General features: G+C 37.4%; 4 protein-coding genes and 1 pseudogene across 8 annotated transcripts; 2 read left to right on the top strand and 3 right to left on the bottom strand.

Moving 5' to 3' along the window:
* The first annotated feature begins 3286 nt into the window (after positions 1 to 3286).
* Positions 3287 to 8100, top strand: LOC111482901 (leucine-rich repeat receptor protein kinase EMS1-like). Its single transcript, XM_023128929.1, has 2 exons — positions 3287 to 3673; positions 3740 to 8100. The coding sequence occupies exon 2, from the start codon at positions 4060 to 4062 to the stop codon at positions 7963 to 7965; it is 3906 nt and encodes a 1301-aa protein (XP_022984697.1). The 5' UTR covers positions 3287 to 3673; positions 3740 to 4059; the 3' UTR covers positions 7966 to 8100.
* On the bottom strand, positions 8090 to 9900 carry LOC111482902 (heat stress transcription factor B-2b-like). Its single transcript, XM_023128930.1, has 2 exons — positions 9018 to 9900; positions 8090 to 8920 (listed from the first exon to the last, which is right to left on the bottom strand). The coding sequence occupies exons 1-2, from the start codon at positions 9258 to 9260 to the stop codon at positions 8297 to 8299; spliced, it is 867 nt and encodes a 288-aa protein (XP_022984698.1). The 5' UTR covers positions 9261 to 9900; the 3' UTR covers positions 8090 to 8296.
* Positions 9901 to 10190: 290 nt separating this feature from the next.
* Positions 10191 to 11765, bottom strand: LOC111482903. Of its 2 annotated transcripts, none has more exons than XM_023128931.1 (3): positions 11257 to 11765; positions 10820 to 10899; positions 10191 to 10503 (listed from the first exon to the last, which is right to left on the bottom strand). In XM_023128931.1, exons 1-3 carry the CDS (start codon positions 11468 to 11470, stop codon positions 10429 to 10431), a joined length of 369 nt encoding a protein of 122 aa, XP_022984699.1. In that variant the 5' UTR covers positions 11471 to 11765; the 3' UTR covers positions 10191 to 10428. The 2 variants fall into 2 exon arrangements, with proteins under 2 accessions (XP_022984699.1, XP_022984701.1); XM_023128933.1 differs by having other exon boundaries at positions 10820 to 10896; positions 11257 to 11741.
* An 839-nt stretch (positions 11766 to 12604) lies between these two features.
* On the bottom strand, positions 12605 to 13218 carry LOC111483181 (annotated as a pseudogene).
* Positions 13066 to 16269, top strand: LOC111482848 (ADP-ribosylation factor-related protein 1-like). 4 transcript variants are annotated; one of them, XM_023128843.1, is made up of 9 exons: positions 13079 to 13203; positions 13524 to 13783; positions 14584 to 14763; positions 14853 to 14993; positions 15090 to 15198; positions 15323 to 15384; positions 15537 to 15640; positions 15790 to 15898; positions 16026 to 16269. In XM_023128843.1, the coding sequence occupies exons 3-8, from the start codon at positions 14671 to 14673 to the stop codon at positions 15896 to 15898; spliced, it is 618 nt and encodes a 205-aa protein (XP_022984611.1). In that variant the 5' UTR covers positions 13079 to 13203; positions 13524 to 13783; positions 14584 to 14670; the 3' UTR covers positions 16026 to 16269. The 4 variants fall into 4 exon arrangements, with proteins under 4 accessions (XP_022984613.1, XP_022984611.1, XP_022984614.1 ...); XM_023128846.1 differs by having other exon boundaries at positions 15790 to 15872; positions 16026 to 16265; XM_023128845.1 differs by lacking the exon at positions 13524 to 13783 and having other exon boundaries at positions 13066 to 13203.
* Positions 16270 to 16308: the final 39 nt, after the last annotated feature.

Genomic DNA, 16308 nt, shown 5'->3' with positions numbered 1-16308 from the left:
AGGCCTCATACCAATGGAGAGTGTATTCTTAGATTATAAACCCATGACCATTCCCTAAATTAACCGATGTGGGACTTTCATTATCCAACATATATAAGTTGATATTCTTTTTTTTAAAAAAAAAAACAATAGAATAGAAGAGGTTTTGGTGGGACAAGCGTGGGAAGATTTTAAATGGGGCACACAATTAAACGAATCGAATCAGCCACTCTAAACTTGACACGTATTGCGTTGAAAAAGAAACAATTGTGCGTTAATTCAAAAATTCTTGTTTGAATTATCACTTGGGACCGCCGCCACCTTTTTTTTTTATTATTATTTTTTTCCTTCAAAAATGAGAATTTTAAACTTTTTTTTTCATGTAGGTCTCCACCAATAACTTGTTTTTTTTCACTCGCAGTGCCAAATATCCCATTACACTCACCGATTTAATAAGATATAAATATTAAATAACTCGTTATGTACCGTTTTTATTATGAGATTTATAATATCTATTTAGAGAGCGAACGAAGCATTTTAAATATTAGATATTAAAACAGTAAAATGGACGATAAATTTTAAATATTAAAAGATAAAAGAAGTGGATTAATGAAAGAGAAAAAGACGGAAAATGGTAGTTAATGTTGACCTTGTGAAAAAGAAAAAATAATAATATTGATGGATTGACACGTGGTCAAATCAGCTACCTAGTCATCCAGAATATATATCCGAATTTGAGTCAAATCAGCTACGTGGCAAGATTTGCAAGGGTTGTTTCTAATCTCAATGCAGTCATTTTTGACACGTGTATTTCATTTAAATTAGCAATAAGATATTGCTATTAAATGAGTTTGTTTTTATGGATAATCTTTGAATTTTACGGTTTAAGAAGATTTCTGATTAGAGGTTAATAATTATTAATTAGCAAAAACATAACAATAATTTCATTAAAAAAAAATAAAATTAAACAGTATTAAAATAATATTTTAACCCGTTTTTTTAATTTTAATTTTAAGAAGTGGCAGGCTCATCCTAAAATTACTTAGCTTTTTATCTATTTAATAGTGAAATTATTATCATATTTTTAAATTTAATTTTAAAAAATTACAGATAAAAAATAAAAAATTTAAATATTCCATAATTTATTCTTTTAAGTTATATCAATTATCATTATTGTAAGATGCTTTTCCTATCTTTTTTTTTTACGTCAATCTTAATCAAAATGAATTTCAACCCGTTACACAATTATCATTCGTCAAAACTGAGAGTTGGGATTGATTTGAAAGATTCACCCTTTCTAATGGCGGTAGATTGTTTCTAAGAAATGTTTAATTTCAAAGACAATATCAAGATTTTTATCATTTTTTTCTTTTCAAAACGATAGTATTTTTATTGTAAATTATATTTTTTTAATGTAAATTGCATTTTTTAAATTTGAACTCGCACAAATAATAGTATACTCTTATTATTTTTTTATTTTTTATTTTTACTTTTTATGCCGAGTGTCAAATTATCTAGGTAAACTTTGTTTTCAAGCATCTCAATATCTTAGTACGAATAGCCAAACAAACAAATCATAAATCTATCGAATAATTTTTATAAGTGATTTTAAGTTTGAAATAAACACAACCATTGAATGATAAGAATTTTGATTTTTTTTTTTTAAATTGCATTATGTTTTTAGTTAAAAAATATATATCCATTATTTATACTAAAAAAATCAATATATTCCAGAACAAAATTAATCGCTAATATTTTCAGTTTAATGTTAAAATTGTGCATAGTTGATGGGCCGAGTTGCATGGGCCTGAATACTGATCGTGGAGTTGTCAAATTAAGATCAGTCTTTGGGTCCAATCAAGTAATGATGGGCCTTTATTTTCTGAAGTAGTGATGTGGATAAGATGGGCCCCCATTTCATCGCACTGCAAAGTCCAAAATGAAAGGCCCATATAGATGATTTACTCAAAGTTATTGTTTTTTATTTTTTCTAAAATTACCCTCTACACTCAAAAAATTACCCTAACCACATACTTTTATTTGCTGTATAGATTGAACATTTAAAACAAAAACAAGATCATTCTTGGTCGACAACCAACAAACACGAAATAGAACGAACAAAACATCGGAAAAGTCATTTCATATTAGTTGTATAGTATAATTGTAATGACCTATGTCTAGAATATGAAATCCAAGTCGGTTCTAAGAGTGAAGAATTATCTTCAGAGACAAACGCGAGTCATTTAAACAAAGACTTACCTTTAATTTGTTTAATAAGTTTAATAATACAAGTTCCCAATCCCAACTACTACCAGTTTTGTGTGTCCCATCAAACTTACAGAACCATACTTAGCAGTACAGAGAAGTGGGTAGGTATGTGAAGGGGATGGCAATGGCAGCCATGGAAAAATGAGAAACCGCAGAACAACACATAACTTCAACTTTTGGTTCACTTACGCAACGTCCTTTCACAATCACAATGATATCCCTTCCAAAATCCCAATACTTCAATACCCTTTTCCTGCCCTGTCTTAAATTTTCCCCTTTCCCTTTCAACGATCAATGCTCTGTTCACAGATCTCTTCCTCTCAGACTGCACTTGCTCTGCATGTTTCCTGAAATGCTCGCTAATTGCCACTGCTGGGCCTGCCACTCCCCACCCTTTAAAACAATCGACTTTTTCTTTTTTGCATTTTTTCTCTTTCTCTGTTGCTTTTTCCCTCCATGCCCACAAATATTTTCCCGGAAAATCTGTATTATGTTATGAGCGACAACAATCTCTCTCTCACCCTTTTTGTTTTGCTGTGTTCATCAGTATTAATGACATGCATGGGGGTTCTCTGAAAATCATCAAGTTTCGGCGATGACCGAAGATTTTTACGTGATTTTCTTTTTTCTCTCGGATTTTCTCGGGAAAATCACTACAACTGTTCATAATAATAACGTTTAGTCGGTGACATGAAAAAGCCCAAATGAATCCCATCCGTCTTCTTTTCAATCCAATTTTGAAGTAATTTGTTGGTAAATTATTACGACAAATAAAAAAATAGGAAGCAAGTCTAAAAAGATTAGGGGATAAGAGTTGTTATTATCTGGAGTGGAATCCAAATTGTAATTGAAACTCTGTGTCACTTATTTGAGGACTTTCTACCTATCCCATGCATTATAATATATGCTGATATGCACACAAATGAGCCCTCCTTTTGGGGTATTTGTGACCTAATAAAAAGCATGTAAAAAATAATTAAAAAAAAAAAAAAAAGCATCCAAACCCTAAAACCCACAAGCACAAGTCTATAGCTGACAAAATAATTGTCGCTCTCTCTTCCCTTTTGACCAATTTTGATTCTTTCCACAATAATTTAACATAAAAGATTGGAATAAATGCATATAGGAGGAATAAGGTATTAGGGGGTTGAAATCACAGCCAACAATGGTGGGAGCATTTGCAAAACCCACAAACCCTAAAAAGCTTTCATTTTTATTCTCTATTCCCTATTCCCTATTCCATAACCCTAAAAACCAATACTTTTATCAAAATATGAATAAACAACAAAGAAAAGGGAATGGAAGTGACAAAAAGACTGCTTTTTTAATCCCCCAATACATAGCTTTGTTTTGTTTGTCTTCCACAAAACCTTGAATTTATGACTTGGTCTAGTGTTATGAGGGACCCCTTTTCAAATTTCTTGAGGTCTTGGAGGACTTGAAAATAAATACCCAAAAGTAATATGAGGGACCCCTTTTCAAATTTCTTGAGGTCTTGGAGGACTTGAAAATAAATACCCAAAAGTAATATGAGGGAATTTGGAGGGCCTGAAGTAGAAGAAAAACAGAATTGCCGTTGCCATACCATCCTTCAAGTCATGTGAGCTGCGCCTCCTCTCTGACCAACCTTCTTTTGCCATAGTCCTTTCAATGCTGCGTTATAGCTATGGCGCGTAACCTTCTTCTTCTTCTTCTTCTTCTTCTTCCCCTTCGTTTCATCTCTCTCTGCCACAGCCATGGAAGTTAAGGTTGCCCATCTTCATTTCTTGTGCAGTCGTGGTTTGAAATATTGACATTATCATAATCTTTCATATGGGTATGGAGTTGACACGCTTCCTTCTCATTTTCATCGTCTACTTCGAGCTCTGCATTTTGAGCTCCAATGGTATTATAGACCAGAATGAGATTATTATCGACAGGGAAAGCTTGATTTCTTTCAAAGCTTCGCTAGAGACCTCCGAAATTCTGCCATGGAACTCATCACTTCCTCACTGCTTTTGGACTGGAGTTTCATGCCGACTCGGTCGAGTTACACAGCTCTCTCTTTCATCTCTTTCGCTCAAAGGCCAACTCTCTCGGTCGCTTTTCAACATTTCGAGTCTCTCTGTTCTTGACCTTTCAAACAACTTTCTCTATGGCTCAATCCCACCTCAGATATCCAATCTTCGGAGCTTGAAGGTGCTCGCTCTCGGCGATAATCAGCTTTCCGGTGATCTCCCAATCGAGCTCACCGAGTTGACTCAGTTGGAGAATCTCAAGTTGGGGACTAATTTATTCACAGGTAAACTCCCGCCGGAGCTTGGAAATTTGAAGCTGCTACGGACCCTTGACCTCTCCAGCAATGCCTTCGTCGGAAATGTCCCGCCCCACATCGGAAACCTGACGAGGATTTTATCACTGGACCTCGGTAACAATCTTTTATCAGGTTCACTCCCATTGAATATCTTTACTGACCTTAAATCTTTAACGTCTCTGGACATTTCAAACAATTCGTTTTCGGGTTCAATCCCACCTGAAATTGGAAACCTACAGCATTTGACTGATCTTTATATCGGCATTAACCACTTTTCCGGTGAGTTGCCTCCTGAAGTTGGTAACCTTGTATTGCTGGAGAACTTTTTTTCGCCTTCTTGTTCTTTAACTGGTCCATTACCTGACGAACTATCCAAGTTGAAATCATTGAGCAAACTGGACCTTTCATACAACCCACTTGGGTGTTCTATCCCGAAATCGATTGGTGAGTTACAGAACTTAACTATATTGAATCTGGTTTACACTCAGCTTAATGGTTCTATTCCTGCTGAGCTCGGGAGGTGCAGAAATTTGAAAACATTGATGCTTTCATTCAACTTTCTATCTGGGGTGTTGCCACAAGAGCTTTCAGAGCTTCCCATGTTGACATTTTCTGCTGAGAAGAATCAGCTTTCTGGGCCATTACCTTCCTGGCTTGGCAAATGGGATCATGTTGATTCTATTTTACTCTCGAGTAATCATCTCATGGGGGAAATCCCTCCTGAGATTGGAAATTGCTCGATGCTTAATCACCTGAGTTTGAGCAATAACTTGTTGACAGGTCCAATACCTAAAGAAATTTGTAATGCTGCATCCTTGATGGAGATTGATCTTGACAGCAATTTCCTCTCGGGTACGATTGACGATACATTTGTGCTGTGTAGAAACCTTACGCAGCTGGTTTTGGTAGACAATCAGATTGTTGGGGCAATACCAGAGTACTTCTCAAACCTTTCCTTAATGGTAATCAACCTTGACTCTAATAATTTTACCGGTTCTTTACCTAGAAATATATGGAACTCAGTGGATTTGATGGAGTTTTCTGCCGCAAATAACCTGTTGGAGGGTCATCTCCCTTCAGAAATTGGCTATGCAGCTTCACTTGAGAGGCTTGTTCTCAGCAGCAATAGGTTGACAGGCGGTATACCAGATGAGATTGGAAATCTCACAGCTCTTTCAGTTCTAAATTTGAATTCCAATCTGCTTGAAGGAACTATTCCTGCCATGCTTGCAGATTGCACTTCACTTACCACGTTGGACCTTGGAAACAATAGTCTAAATGGGTTGATTCCTGAAAGACTTGCTAACCTTACTGAATTACAGTGTCTAGTTCTGTCACACAACATGTTATCTGGAGCCATACCTTCCAAGCCCTCTGCTTATTTTCGACAGGTTACTATTCCTGATTTGAGCTTTGTTCAGCATCATGGTGTTTTCGATCTGTCTCATAATAGATTGTCTGGTACCATACCTGATGAACTGGGGAATTGTGTTGTTGTAGTTGATCTTTTGCTGAATAATAATATACTTTCTGGAGAGATTCCTAGATCTCTCTCTCACTTATCGAACCTGACAACCTTGGATTTGTCTAGCAATATGCTTACTGGTCCTATTCCCACAGAGATCGGCAATGCTCTCAAGCTCCAGGGCCTGTATCTATGGAATAATCACCTGGTGGGTACAATCCCCGAAAGCTTCAGTCATTTGAGTAGCTTGGTAAAGTTGAACTTGACTGGTAATAAAATATCTGGTTCAGTTCCAAGAACTCTTGGTGATCTGAAAGCTCTCACTCATTTGGATTTAAGTTCTAATGAGTTGGATGGTGATCTTCCTTCTTCTCTGTCCAACATGTTGAATCTTGTCGGGCTTTATGTACAGGAGAACAAGCTTTCTGGTCAGGTTGTTGAACTTTTCCCTAGTTCCATGACATGGAAGATCGAAACTTTGAATTTGAGTAATAACTATTTTGAGGGTGTCCTTCCACGAACATTGGGCAACCTTTCATACTTGACAACGTTGGATCTTCATGGAAATAAGTTCACAGGGCAAATCCCTTCAGATTTTGAGAATCTTATGCAACTTGAATACTTAGATGTTTCAAATAACAAGTTCTCAGGAGAAATTCCAGAGAAAATATGCAGCCTCGTCAATATGGTTTACCTGAATATGGCAGAAAACAGTCTGGAAGGGCCAATTCCGAGAAGTGGCATTTGCCAGAATCTATCCAGAAGTTCACTTGTGGGTAACAAGGGCCTTTGTGGAAGAATCATGGGTTTGAATTGCCGGATCAAAATCTTAGAGAGATCAGCAGCATTGAATGCTTGGAGCGTTGCTGGGATTATCATTGTTAGTGTTCTTATCGTTCTAACCATCACATTCGCCATGCGGAGATGGATCATTAGAAGCCAGAGAGAGAACGATCCAGAGGAAATGGAGGAAAGCAAATTAAAATGTTTCATAGACCCCAATCTCTATTTCTTAAGCAGCAGCAGCAGATCGAGAGAGCCTTTAAGCATCAATGTAGCCACGTTCGAGCAACCCCTTCTGAAATTAACTTTGGCTGATATTCTCGAAGCAACCAATAACTTCTGTAAGACAAACATCATTGGAGATGGAGGATTCGGGACAGTGTACAAGGCCACATTACCTGATGGAAAAATTGTTGCCGTGAAGAAACTAAGCGAAGCAAAAACACAGGGGCACAGAGAATTCATTGCTGAAATGGAAACTATAGGCAAAGTAAAGCACCATAATCTTGTTCCACTACTTGGCTACTGTTCTCTTGGGGAGGAGAAGCTCCTAGTCTATGAATATATGGTGAATGGTAGCTTGGATCTTTGGCTAAGAAACCGAATCGGTACCCTCGAAGTCCTTAACTGGGAGACTCGATTTAAAGTCGCTTCAGGCGCAGCTCGTGGATTGGCATTTCTTCACCATGGATTCATCCCCCACATCATTCATAGGGATGTTAAAGCAAGCAATATACTCCTCAACCAAGACTTCGAACCAAAAGTTGCCGACTTCGGGTTGGCTAGACTGATCAGTGCTTGTGAGACTCATGTCACAACTGAGATTGCTGGAACCTTTGGTTACATCCCACCGGAGTACGGGCAGAGTGGGAGGTCTACTACAAAGGGGGACGTTTATAGCTATGGTGTAATCCTACTGGAATTGGTAACTGGGAAGGAACCAACAGGACCCGACTTTAAAGAGATTGAGGGCGGAAACCTGGTTGGTTGGGTGTTTCAGAAGATCAACAAGGGGCAGGCTGCAGACGTTCTTGACGCCACAGTACTGAATGGTGATTCCAAGCATATGATGCTTCAAACCCTTCAGATTGCTTGTGTTTGCTTATCAGAAAATCCTGCTAACAGACCTTCCATGCTTCAGGTATTGAAGTTTCTTAAAGGGATCAAAGATGTGTAAAGGGTAACACGAAAGGTTCTTACTTTGAGCTGAGAATAACACTGTAAAGAAGTATTTAGGAGTATATGCTCAAAATGTTCACATTTGTGTTAACATTTTATCTGCTGCTAATCTAATCTAAAACTAAGGAGAAAATGGTGATGAAGTTTCATTAACGCTTAATGTGCTTTGAAACTTTCTTAATTTGCCCCCTGAAATGGCGGCACACGTGCCATCTTTTTCCAGATTTGGGGATGGAATGATTCCCTGCATCTCTGATTACTTGAACAAGAACCTGAAAAGTCGATACATTATTATCCTAGCCGTTAATTACAGATCCATTTGATGACTCTCAGTGGACTTGATTACGCCACGTTTTCTGATCAACTTTATTATGACAATTTACCCGCTCTGATTTGACTTTCGATCTATCCGGTGGTTGGAGTCGCAAAGTAGTATCGTCCTCCGCTATCTCCGTCGCCCACTCTCTGTATTCCCTCGGACGCTTCGCTCTGATGGCCGCGCCGATCTGATTCGTCTTTGCCGCTTCGTCTTCGCCGGAAGGCCGCTTCACTGGAAAAAGATCGAGCGATTTTGCCGGTGTTAAAACGCTGTCTCTCACTTTGAAACTGCTCTTGAATTGACATTCAACAAAGCTCGACATCATCGAGAAGATGTTGTTGCACAGAGATTTCATCTCAACCAATTGTTCCGTAAGCTTTGCTTTCTCTTTTCTAAGCCGATCGTTCTCATCGATCAGCTCTGCAAAAGCTCTCGTCGGAGTCTCATCAGACGAAATCACTTGCTCTTCACTAGAAGAATTGCCCGTCACTGCTAGTAGTTGCGCAGGCGGAGTCGTGGACGGCAACGCAGTGTGAAACTTCCGCCGCTGAATCTCACAAAGAAGCTGTTTCTTACCTTTGCGAAAACACTCGTGCGCGAACTCCCAACGGTCCGATACAACCTTTCTAAATCCCTGAAAAAAAAAAAAAATCCAGCAATCAAAAAACAAATCCACCATGGCTCGGAAAGGAAAGAGCAATAAAATTTAAATCCAGTAGAGGATTGATTACATAAGTATTGAGCTGGCGGAGAAAGCTAGTGAAGTTATTGTGCTTGAAATACTTCGGCAGCAAATCTGTAGCAAAAGTGATGGTGTTCCAAACGATGAAGGTAGATCCGTCGTCGTTCCATGAAATGACATGGTCGATTGTCTCGTCGTCAACAAGCTGATACGTTTTGGTCAAGAAAGGAGTGGGCATAGATCTCTGTGAATCGCCTCCATTAGGCGACGGTTTGGCGCTCGGCGCTCCCATGGGGGACGCCACAAGAATCACCCAAATCAGATCCCGGAATGATCGCAGGCAGGTCCCAAGCCCTAAAGAAAGCTTCTATGTGCGAATTTTCCGGTAATGCCATTGGAGGGATTGCAATTCTAGAAGCTTCGTGGAAGAGAACGAAAAGATATTTTCAATTTTGGAAGCGACGAGAAATAGAATGTGCGGCGATTTGAGAAACTTCCTCGAAAGGCTACGCCTTTCTTTTTTAAAAAGAAAATAAATTACATTTAAGCTGTCACCGTCGCTCTAAAAAGGTTACCCCAAATCCAAATCATTCCACGTAGGCGGCCACGTAGATTATTTCATTCTTCTTATTTGTTTATTTTTAATTTCTCCAACACTGGGCTGCTTTCACTGAGATGGGCTTGAATCGGCTCGGCCCAAGGTCCACTTTATTTGGGTACACTTCCAGTATCTTTATGTTTTTTTTTTTTGTTTTTTTCTACAAGTGCCCCTATAAATATAAGATAAGATTAGGCAACAAACTTTATATTCATGAATCCCTTTCATTATCCCCACATAATCCCATTCACTCTTATGACTTTCCATTGTACCCAATAAAAAAAATTTAAAAAAAAAAAGAAAAAAACAAACCAATCATAATCAAATCAACCCCACATTGCCAAGTAAAATATCTTCCTTTCACTATACTATCATTTATATTATAATATATATTATAATATATTATATCTTATAATATAATATAAATGATATATTATAATAGAATATAATATAATAAAATATCTTCCTTTCACTATACTATCATTTATATTAAATATAATATAATATAATATAATATATTATATTATCTTATATTATATTCCCAATCGGAATTGGCGATGGACTCCCTTTTCCTATTGCTATAACCCCACATGGTCTTTTATGATCTCGGAAAATAAAAAACATATTAAAAAAAATATATATATATATCTTTGAATATTCCCTTTATTTACAATTTTACCCTCTTCTTCGTTTATTGTATTTAACCTACCTGAGGTAGCCAATTAAATTAACGCTTTCACTCATTTCTCATCATTAATTGAAGATTAACAAACTAAGTGAAAAGACGCGAGGATTAAATGAAGAAACTAAATGGAAAAAAAAAATGTAGCTGAAATAATAATAATAATTAATATTATATTTATTAGTTGACAGGTGACAAGGGATGGTCTCTCTCATCTTCATCCTCAACTGCTCTCTCTTCCATCTGTGGGACCACCTGCCATTACCACATAAGCATGCCATTTTATTATTTTAATAATGTAACTATAAATATCTATATTATTGTTTAAAATATCAAATACTTGAGAAAAATTTGTATTTAAATTTAATTAAACCTAAATAACTTATTAGTTTATATCCACGTGGCATTACAACAAATGCTGAAACAAGCCGCGAAAAGAGCATACTTTTGATTGAAAAAGATAAGATTAAAAGGAAATAAAGACAAGAATTGCACATATTTATAATTTCTATTATTGGTAGAGAAAAATAAAAGAAAGAAATAAGAAATGTAATGTTTATATTGCGCTGACCTGATCTTGAATTGAAGTGTGCGGCAGAGATGGTATCCGTCTTGATCTCCTGCTAGATCTACCGTCCATTCTGGTACCTACTGGATCATAGCCGTAAGTCATTAAAAAGAAAATAAATAAATAACAAAAAAATATTACAAAAAAAAAAAAAAAAAAAGTATTGTGATATATAAATCACACATAAATATCTTCACAGGGAATATTCACTATTCCCGCTTTAGTCGTGTTGTTTAGGCGCTGTTTGGTTGGTCGGTCCATTTGAGTCAAAAATAAAATAAATAAAAAAACCTAAATATACGAAAATAATGCGCCTTTAACGTTAACCAAGAACTACTCCAACCCTAATCCTATTATTTGCGTTCATTATATTCGTGCACCCAAACAAGGCGTAAAGACCTGCAAAATGACTGACAAAAAGACGCTAACATTAAACTCACCGGAGATGGAATGCTTTTTTCTGTTCTTCTGAGGCGAATCTAGGGTTGAGTCTGCGGTGTCCGACAGGTGGCGGTCCAGCCGTAGACGGCGGCGATGGTTCCGATTTTTGAACATTGATCGCACAAAAGAAGCTTCCATGGAATTCAAGAAGTGCATGTGCTTCTCATTGGTCCAAAACGGCTTCGTTTCGCTGAATTGCACGTGCGACTCCATGGGTAGGAGTATACGAAATCAAGAACCAGACAGGAGTTGGAAGAAGGAGAAGAATTATGAAATGCACTTTTCCGATGGGCTTGGGAGTGAGTGTCGATTCGTGGGGCTAACTACGTTGGTTTTTATAGACCGCTTTAGGGAAGAGCCCATAGGTTCCCCTCTCCTTTTCGCTGCCTTCCCCTTTTTCCCCTCTCTCAAACGCGAGTACAGATTAACACATAAAGCGTTGTCGCTACTCGCCTTCCTTCTCTTACACGTATTTTTTAAAAACATAATAAACATAATACCATCATAATTGAATCCTCCATTTTTCCGTGTTCGTTGATTAAATAAAAATATAAAATGCATTTTATAATTTACAAACTTTTAAAAAATATATAAAACTTTATTGTATATCTTACTTAAAATACTATAAATAAAATGAATATGGTATGTTTATTGATTCGGGGTATATGGCAGGGAAAAGAGAGTAATAATTTGGGGGACGGGTGGAGGAAGGAGAGAGCGAGTAGGGAAGAAAAGTGTAGTCGAGAAGGTGGGGAAGATTGGGGCATGGAGGAGAGCGGTGAAAATATCTGGATGGATTAAATACTGATAAGAGAGAGATATTTTAGAAGATGAATAATGAGAAACAAAAAGATCTGACTTTTATTCCAGTTGACGGATTCTGACAAATTTCCTTATTTATTTATTCACTTTTTTTCTTTTGTTTCCACCCTCATTTATTTGCCTCCAAAATTGTAACTTGATTTGTTGTATTTAAAATAAAGTAAACATATAAATATAGCAAATTATATTCATATTAATTATATATTTTCATAGTAATATTTAACTTTTAAATAAATATATATTTAAATAATTAAATTAAAAAGTAAAATATATCGTAAAGAAGTTTTAAATATAAACGTAAAAAATGATTCTATTTTAGCTTTGGAATCCCTTTTAAGGAGTGGTTGAGAATTGAATTTCAAACAAACATTAATTTAGGATGCTAATCCTATTATAGTCAAACTATTTACTTTTGGGCTTTTATAATTAAGAGGGTATCTTTATTTCAAATCAAGATGGGAAATGGACTCGTAAAAATCCACCCAATTATCTGTCTCCACGTGTATGGATTTGACTAAAATTATACTAATAATTAGTCTTTTCATTCACTTAGCTTTAATTTAAAACACTTTATTACTAAAACGATCTTTATCTAAATTTAAAACTGAATCTGATCCATCCATTCATTCAAGATTGGTGTGGCGTGATCGGACGGCCTCGGAGCTTTCTCCCAACGCCTCACCCAGTTGATATGCCACCATTTCAAACAAAACAAACAGAGCTCCTTCATACGAACTTCCCATCGGAAGCACAGCCCGCCATTTCACCGCCGCCGTCGTCGATTCCTCATCGTCCGCCATGCTCTGCGCCGGAACGTTGCAAATCACGTCGGCCTGATTTACACACGAGCCGCTCTCCGTCTAGGCAGTCAGAAGCAAAGCTCTATTGCCGTTGGATCTGGCCACGGAGAAAATCGCATCGACGGTCGAAAATTCGCCGGGGCCGGCCGATGCAATTAGGAGGTCAGGAGATGAAATTGGCGGCACGTTCATGTCGAAGACCTGGTGCGACGAGAGGCCGAGATGAGCTAGCCGTATACGGAGGGCTTTGAGCATTAGGCCTTCACGGCCGACACCGTAGAGGAACACCCGGGACTTCCGGGCGGCGCGTGAGGTCGCTTGATGGTAACTCTCTCGGTTTCAACACATCGTCTTTAAACTAACGAAATTAAGGGGTTTTGGGTCTATGTGATGTGCTTCTGGTGCAGTTGTTTTGAATTATCCTGCCGTATCATGCCACGTGTGATTAGTATGAATAATATATTTTATATGAAGCATAAGGTATATTATATAAGTAATCCTAAAATAATCATATTCTTTACTTTATGTTATAAAAAATGTGACATATTGTTGATCGGTTAAAATTGTAATTAATTTTAGCTTAATGGAACATATTATATGATTGAGTAAAAGTTTTAAGTTTCGAATTATATTTATTTATTAAGAAATAAGGAATCAAACGACATACCCCTATGGCTGAATTGGCGGGGGCAATATCGGTATTGGGAGAAGAGAACGTTGCTTTGCAATTGCGGCAATCGGGAGAAATCGAGACAGAGCGTCCTCCAGAAGGGTAGTTCTATAATTATTGGACGGAAAACAGAGCTCCGGTTATTTTCAGGCGGTGGGAGCTCGTATTTGCTGCACTGGAAGGGGAAGGCCGTACACTAGCGGCAGTTCTTTCAGTAATCCCTTCATTCCAAGAGTACGAATCCGACTTCTTATCTGTTTTATCGATCCGAATTTGTAATGGGTTAATTCCTCTTATTGCCCGATCTGATCCATTTACTGCCATGGTTTAGCTTTTGATCGCCGAAATTCAACTGCGCATTTTTCCATTTCCAATTTTTTTCATGATGGAATTCTCCCGCGTCCCGTAATTGTTTTTGGCGCTCGATGTTTGATCTTACTATTCGAGTAACATAGCATCTCGTATGAAGTTGATTTTGATTTTTAGCACATGCTTTTTGCTCCTCATTTCTATCCTTGGTAGAACATATGGTTCACCATTTGGAATATGTTGCTCGATTGTTTACTTTCAGCTTGCGGATCCGAATTTTGGTAAACTATATGCTGATTATGGCCCCTGAAAAGATTTCTCCGGCTCGTAGATGCGATGTTACGGATCACAAACCTCTTTCTGATTTTGTATTCAAGTATGGAGTTTTCAGTGGGAATGTTATGCATTAGAATTTGATGGTGCAAGGGAGTCTAGTATTCTATTTTCTCTTTTCCATTACAAACGCATTTCAATGGTAGTTGCTTTTGAAATTCCAGTAATGTTTTGTGCAGGCTTGAATACTATTTCATGTCTGAACTTCCATCGACTTTGCAAAACCTTTCGTAGATTGCTTGAATATCTAAGCTTTATTTTGAATTCTCATGGAACCAGACTTACATTTTGAGAAAACAATCTGGTAAACTGATAGGTTCAAAATCTAAGTGGGGCTATGTTTTATTTGATTTACTTTGCTATTCATTTCTATCCTGTTTCTGGAGTTGCAGAATAAATTGGCTAAGGAGGTTTGAAGTTATGAAGTTTGGCCCCAAGAGTTAAGAGAAACTAATATCCGAGCAAACTGAAAAGATACAATGTTCTCTTTATTTTATGGCCTCTGGAAGTACATATTTAGTAAGACAGAGTTTCATGTTCTCATCCTAGGAATTGACAAGGCGGGGAAAACAGTAATCCTCTTCCCTCTTGACTCATTAAGCTTAGTTATTTCCTCATATTTTCCATCCACTATTCTAGGCTTACTAACTTTTTGCTGCAGACTTTGCTTGAGAAGTTGAAGTCCTTATTCTCGAACTTAGAAGGTCTCTCCCCCGATCGGATTGTGCCAACCGTTGGACTCAATATTGGGCGGCTTGAGGTGTTGAACGCAAAACTTGTCTTCTGGGATCTGGGAGGTCAGGTATGTATAATGAGCAAAGGTCCTGTTATATAAAATCATGTATGCATATGTTATTTATCTTAGTTCGTCTTTTTCATCGTTTGAAATTATTTGCAGCCTGGCCTTCGGTCTATTTGGGAAAAATATTATGAAGAGGCACATGCTGTGATCTATGTAATTGATGCTGCTTGTCCATCAAAATTTGAAGATTCCAAATCTGCATTGGGTAGGTGATGATATAGGATGGCCATACGTTAATTACGTTGGTAGCTGCAGGGTTCTACTGCTGCAGGAACCACCTAAACTTGATGAATATGATGCATTGATATTGTTTTGGATTTCTTTCCTAGAGAAAGTTCTTCGACACGAGGATTTGCAAGGAGCTCCACTTTTGGTTTTCGCAAACAAGCAGGTCAGAACCACTTCCTTTTCTGCACACCTCTTTCCTAGAAGAGGAAAACTATATAGAACATGAAACTATGAACAATTCATTCATATATTGGGAAAATAATTCTTCTTTACATTTGATTTGGAGCTGTGGTATCATTGAATGCATGGATGCAGGATCTTCCTGAAGCTGTATCAGCGGAAGAACTTTCTCGTTATCTTGATCTTAAAAAATTGGATGAAAGAGTCTGCATGTTTGAAGCTGTTTCTGGCTATGATGGGTACGTGTATATAGCCAGTTTGTATCCATTCAAGTACTTGAAAATTGGTCTTCTGTTAGCCAGTTTATGCCTGTTTTTCATCCATTAAATTATCTTTTGCCACAGAAAAGCTGTTAGAAAATTGAAACTCTTCATTCTTTTGATCACAGGATGGGGATAAAGGAAAGTGTTGAATGGTTGGTGAATATAATGGAAAGAAGTAAGAGAACCGAAATATTGAGAGCTCGAGCAGGTGGGGCTGGTCTCGATTCTGCTTAGGTCGAATTTGAAACATTCTACATTCTTAAACTGCGTGGAACTTAGAAAATCAAGCTGAAACACTTCAATATTAGAGCCTATTGACTTTTGGTACTTACTGTGATGAATGTTTATCTCTCATTGACAGGTGTTAGAGGCCCCTAATTCGTTTTACATCCTCCTGTCTGAGAGCGTCAGCACAATCTGGCTTCCTGTTATCTAGCTTTACTGCAAAATGAAACATAATCTTGATTCAAGAGCTAGTTGGTAGCTTTAGAATTCCCACTCAAACTGTGAGTGTTTTCATAGGCATTCTTGGTTGATGACCATATTTCATACAAGTGGTCTGAATTTTGTCACCATTAAGTCTTATAAAGTTGTTACATTTCGAAGCTGGCAGTATTTGTTATTGTGAATGGATTGAAAAATGA

This window comes from Cucurbita maxima, unplaced genomic scaffold (genome assembly GCF_002738345.1).
Source record: "Cucurbita maxima cultivar Rimu unplaced genomic scaffold, Cmax_1.0 Cma_Scf00008, whole genome shotgun sequence".
In the NCBI taxonomy this organism is placed as follows: Eukaryota; Viridiplantae; Streptophyta; class Magnoliopsida; order Cucurbitales; family Cucurbitaceae; genus Cucurbita; species Cucurbita maxima.
The sequence above is the reverse complement of the archived record's forward strand: the minus strand, read 5'-3'. Positions and strand labels throughout refer to the sequence as shown.

Excerpts from the sequence above, each read along its gene's own strand:
- LOC111482902 (XM_023128930.1), bottom strand. The coding sequence starts at position 9,260 with ATGGGAGCGCCGAGCGCCAAACCGTCGCCTAATGGAGGCGATTCACAG. Across the intron at positions 8,921-9,017 it reads TCCGCCAGCTCAATACTTAT|GGATTTAGAAAGGTTGTATC; the intron begins GTAATCAATCCT and ends TTTTTTTTTCAG.
- LOC111482901 (XM_023128929.1), top strand. The coding sequence starts at position 4,060 with ATGGGTATGGAGTTGACACGCTTCCTTCTCATTTTCATCGTCTACTTC.
- LOC111482903 (XM_023128931.1), bottom strand. The coding sequence starts at position 11,470 with ATGGAGTCGCACGTGCAATTCAGCGAAACGAAGCCGTTTTGGACCAAT. Across the intron at positions 10,900-11,256 it reads AAAAAAGCATTCCATCTCCG|TAGGTACCAGAATGGACGGT; the intron begins GTGAGTTTAATG and ends GCTATGATCCAG. Across the intron at positions 10,504-10,819 it reads ACACTTCAATTCAAGATCAG|GTGGTCCCACAGATGGAAGA; the intron begins GTCAGCGCAATA and ends TGGTAATGGCAG.
- LOC111482848 (XM_023128845.1), top strand. The coding sequence starts at position 14,671 with ATGTTCTCTTTATTTTATGGCCTCTGGAAGTACATATTTAGTAAGACA. Across the intron at positions 14,764-14,852 it reads TTGACAAGGCGGGGAAAACA|ACTTTGCTTGAGAAGTTGAA; the intron begins GTAATCCTCTTC and ends TTTTTGCTGCAG. Across the intron at positions 14,994-15,089 it reads TCTGGGATCTGGGAGGTCAG|CCTGGCCTTCGGTCTATTTG; the intron begins GTATGTATAATG and ends AATTATTTGCAG.